The sequence below is a fragment of the Gymnoscopelus microlampas genome, assembly GCF_963454915.1.
Source record: "Gymnoscopelus microlampas genome assembly, chromosome: 21".
In the NCBI taxonomy this organism is placed as follows: domain Eukaryota; kingdom Metazoa; phylum Chordata; class Actinopteri; order Myctophiformes; family Myctophidae; genus Gymnoscopelus; species Gymnoscopelus microlampas.
In genome coordinates this window covers 11,975,762-11,980,061 of record NC_139958.1, presented here as the reverse complement: position 1 = coordinate 11,980,061, position 4,300 = coordinate 11,975,762, and the positions used below count along the sequence as shown (strand labels likewise).

General features: G+C 50.6%; 1 protein-coding gene across 1 annotated transcript; it reads right to left on the bottom strand.

Annotated features, from left to right (window-relative positions):
* Positions 1-1,024: 1,024 nt before the first annotated feature.
* On the bottom strand, positions 1,025-3,886 carry LOC311038332 (coatomer subunit beta-like; the record flags this gene model as incomplete). The annotated part of the gene is made up of 1 exon (XM_084047788.1): positions 1,025-3,886. The coding sequence occupies one exon, from the start codon at positions 3,884-3,886 to the stop codon at positions 1,025-1,027; it is 2,862 nt and encodes a 953-aa protein (XP_083903914.1).
* Between the last annotated feature and the right edge of the window lie 414 nt (positions 3,887-4,300).

The following is a 4,300-nucleotide window of genomic DNA, read 5'->3' as shown; positions in this document are numbered from 1 at the left end:
AAAGTAACTTCTGTAAAGTACATGTACTCAAGTACAGAACTTAAGTGCAATTTTGAGGTACTTTTAGTTTACTGGAGTATTTCCAATTGTCTATACTTTTACTTCTACTCCACTACATCTCAGAGACAAATATTGTACCGTTTACTCCACTACAATTATTTGAAAACTTTGGTCACTTTGTAGATTTTGATTATTATTACAAAACATACATTAACCACTTCAACCCTATATACTGTATATGGCTATTTGAAAATAGACGATCTACAAGCTCGCAATGCATAGCTTTGCGATACGTTTTTTGATGTGATTTTTAACACCAGACTTTTAATTGTAACTGTTTACTAAAGTAAAAAAAAAGCAGTACTTCTTCCACCACTGATTATTAAACCCTGTCTTGTTCCATTCACATGTTTTACTTAAAGGGATAGTTCCCCCCCAAAAAAACTTTTTTTCTATCCATTACACACCCCATGAAGCCTTGAATTCATGGAGATCATTATTATTATTTGTTGCATTCCTGAGACAATAATTTGATGACCGGCGGAAAGATGCTAATCTCCTACCGGAGACATTAGCATCTTTCCTACCGGAGACCGGTCATCAAATTATTGGCTTAAGAATGCAACAAAAATTTAAAAAATCACCATGAATTCAAGTCTCCATGGGCTGTGTAATGGATAGAAAAAAATACATTTTGGGGGTGAACTATCCCTTTAAGTAAAAGTATCAATACCCTTTTGCAGAAATACTCTTTTACAAGTACAAGTTCGATATTCTTTACTTTATTATGGATCCCCATTAGCACATGCCCAAGCATGGTTATTCTATTCAAAACATACTTACTTAAGTTCAAAAGTATTGGCATTCAAATATACTTAAAGTACCAAAAGTAAAAGTACTCATTATGCAGAATGTCCCATTTCACAAGGTATCATATGAATAAAATGTATTAAAATAGCAGATCTACTGTATGTGTATAGCTAAAATCTAAAATGACACAGATGCTTTCCCGGTCCTTAATTGGTTAAACGGCTGTCTTCCTCTGGGAAAGGTTGATCTTCTCACCCAGACTCAGGGCCATCGCCTGGCTTTTGGCTCTGATGCGAATGTGGCCCCTGACGGGAGCCTCGGGCCCCACATGGTGGAGGAGGAGGAGGGGCTGCTCGATGCTGACGTTAACCAGGGCCTCCTCTCCGAAGATGGAGCGCATGTACAGGTTGGCCGCCATGAAGCCGCACTGGGCCTCGTCGGGGGTCACGCACCTCATGTTGGTCACGGCCAGGATGCGGAGGAGGTAGTCCTTCATGTCGGTGAGGTCGGTGTCCACCGTCACCTTGTTCTCCCACTCAAACTCCGCCCACATGTGTCTGAACTGGGCGTCGGTGCAGGAGGCGGGCTGGATATAGTCCGTGATATCGATGTGAATGTCACTCAGGACGACGCACTTCCTGTCGCCGGCCACTCCCGGCACGTCGTAGACGATGTTGCCAAATATGACTCTGCCGTTCTCGGTGGATACCACCTTCAGGGTGGCCTTGACGTTGGCGAAATCGTGAGGGGCCAGAGTCAGAGGAGAAGGCTTCTCCACCAGCCTGAGGTCACCCGAGGTGGTGAGTTCCAGGGTGCAGTTCTGCAGAGTGTCACTAGTCTGGTTGACCAGCAGCACGTCCAGCACCGTGTCGTACTGGTTGACGTGGACGTAGGCCTCGGCGTAGACGGGGTCGGAGAAGCCCGTCAGCTGGGTCACCTTGCTGAGCTTATTAGAGGCCAAAGGATCAGCTGCCTCCTTCGTCCTCTGAGCGTCGCCCATGGCAGCTGACAGATCCAGTTGAAACCGGTCCTCCTTGCGAGTCGTTTCATTCTTGGCTGTCAGCTGCGTGAAGCAGATGGGCTGGTCGACCTGCACCGTCGCATCGAGCCTCTCAGACTCTTTTGTCAGTGACAGCTTCTCCTCCTCCTGTCTGACGGTGAGCATGTGCGACAGGGACTTGCGGCACTCCTCGTTGAAGATGTCGTTCATGAGTGGCGAGCACTCGGACAGGACCTGGAGACACAGCGAGATGCGCTCCACGTCGTCCTCTGTGATTGGCTTCCTGGGCAGAGCGGACTTGCCCAGGTGAAGCACGGTGACCATGACCAACATGGCTTCTGCGACAAAGGAGTTTTGTGTCTTCTTGTCCTGTACGATAGCAACGTAGCGCAAAGCCACTTTGGTCAGCATCGTAGCCAGTGAAGCGGCCACGTAGAAATCACCATCCATAAGGAAAGCTCTGAGCGGAGGTCTGTCCTCTTCTTTTGAAGGCCGAGAGGCACTCTGTGTCACATATGTGCCCATCTCTGTCAACAGTTTCTGAGCTGTGGCTGTGTTCACCTCCTCTCCTGGTTTCATCCTTCCATCCTCTTCCTTTGTCACATTGTCAATTATGGGGATCTCTCCCAGCGACCTACGTACTTCTCCCATCGCACTTTGAATATCCTCCATTGTGCTGCAATATTCCCCCAATATCCACAGTGCTCCTCTGTAGATCTTGACGGTTTTGATGCCGTGGAAAACGTCCAGCATCTTCTTGACGATCAGGGGCTTCAGGCTGTCAAACCTCTGAACGGCCTCTCGCACAAACTCCAGCACAACTTCTGCAGCCGCCTCGTTGCTGTCGCTTAGCAACTCCATCAACACAGGAAGGACAGTGGCGGCCACGTCAGGGAACCTCACGCTGCAGGAATGGAGGCTGCGCACCAGCAGCTGCCTGTACTCATCAGCGTCCTCGCGCTCTGTCGCACGGTTGGTTTTGACAACCTCCTTCGTCAAAACGATCACCAACTCCTCTACATTACGAGAGGAGACGAGGTCCAGGGCCAGCTGCAAGGTTTTCTTTCTCACCTCCAGGTCAGGGGCGCTCAGAACACGCAGGACGTCCATCACCAGGTCCTGAAGCACCCGCTCGTGAGCGGGACGATCCTTCAGTTCGATCAGACGATCGAGAACGATCAGCTTCACGTTGTTGTCACTCTCCTTGACGATCAGATCGACGTAGCACTGGGCAGCGGCCTTGATGGCCGTGGGCACACTGGACAGGGTGACCAGAGTGCCGGCGGCTTCGTATCTGACGGCCGGGCTGGACGACTGCAGCAGGTTGTAGATACAGCAGATGAATCGGGCTCGCTCGGACGGGTTGGCGTGGCACACCTTGTAAATCAGCTCCACTATGACCAACTGGAGGATGTCACCGAACGTGTGCACCTGATCGATGCGTGTGCTCAGGTAATCCATGGCTCTGTGCTGGTCCGCACGGATCAGCATCATGAACGCGTTTCTCTTACAGCTGGTGTCCTTCTCGCTGTCGAGGAACTTGTGGACCAGCTCCCCGGCATCTGGGATGAGATGTTCCAGGTTCCTGTAGATGGTGTAGACGGCCAGGACGGCGTTGCGGCGGACGTAGCTGTGCGGGTGTTCCAGGCAGGCTCGGATGGCCGGCATGAGAGGCTCCAGGAGGTCCGGCTCCTTCAGCTTGCACAGGAAGCGCAGGGTGGAGCCTCGGACGAACTCGTTGGGGTGCTGCAGGTCCTTCCTGTAGGCGTCACACACCAGGATCATCTCCTGGAGAGGCTTCCCATCCGGCGTGGTCTTGGGAACGATCTCCCAGAAGAGCAGCAGCAGCTTCTTGATGCCGTGGTCCTGGAGAGGCAGGATGAAGCGGATGACGGTCATGATCAGTCCGGGTATTTTCTCGCCGTTCAGCATCCTGATGATGACCTTTTTCAGAGCCTCCGTCTTGGCTTTGATCTCTCCTTTCTCCAGGACGGCTTTGAGGCTGGCCTCAGACGGGGACCCGGAGTCCTTTGGAACGTTGATAAGAGTGTAACATACATGTTCTGCAGCCGTCATTGTGTTGCTGAGGCGGAGAAACGTTGTTGAGATCTGGTGACTGGCCTGTCTCTGTTGCAGCAGTATATATAAATGTAAAATACTGTTGACAGAGAAGTCCATATTTGGGCATAATCCAGCCACATGCCCATATGACATCAGGAATGAACCGTGCAACAGACCGACTTCAAACTCACTGTGTGTATCGCAGACGACCCGGGGGAGTGCTGTGTCCAGCATGAAGTCCAGAACCGCTGATCTGACCGATGTGCCCATATATGGGCAAGTATATGCCATCAGGGATCTCCATAAAAGACCATAAAAGGACACAGGCAGACAGACATATACACGACATACATATATGGGCATACAAGGAACACACACACACACACACACACACACACACACACACACACACACACACACACACACACA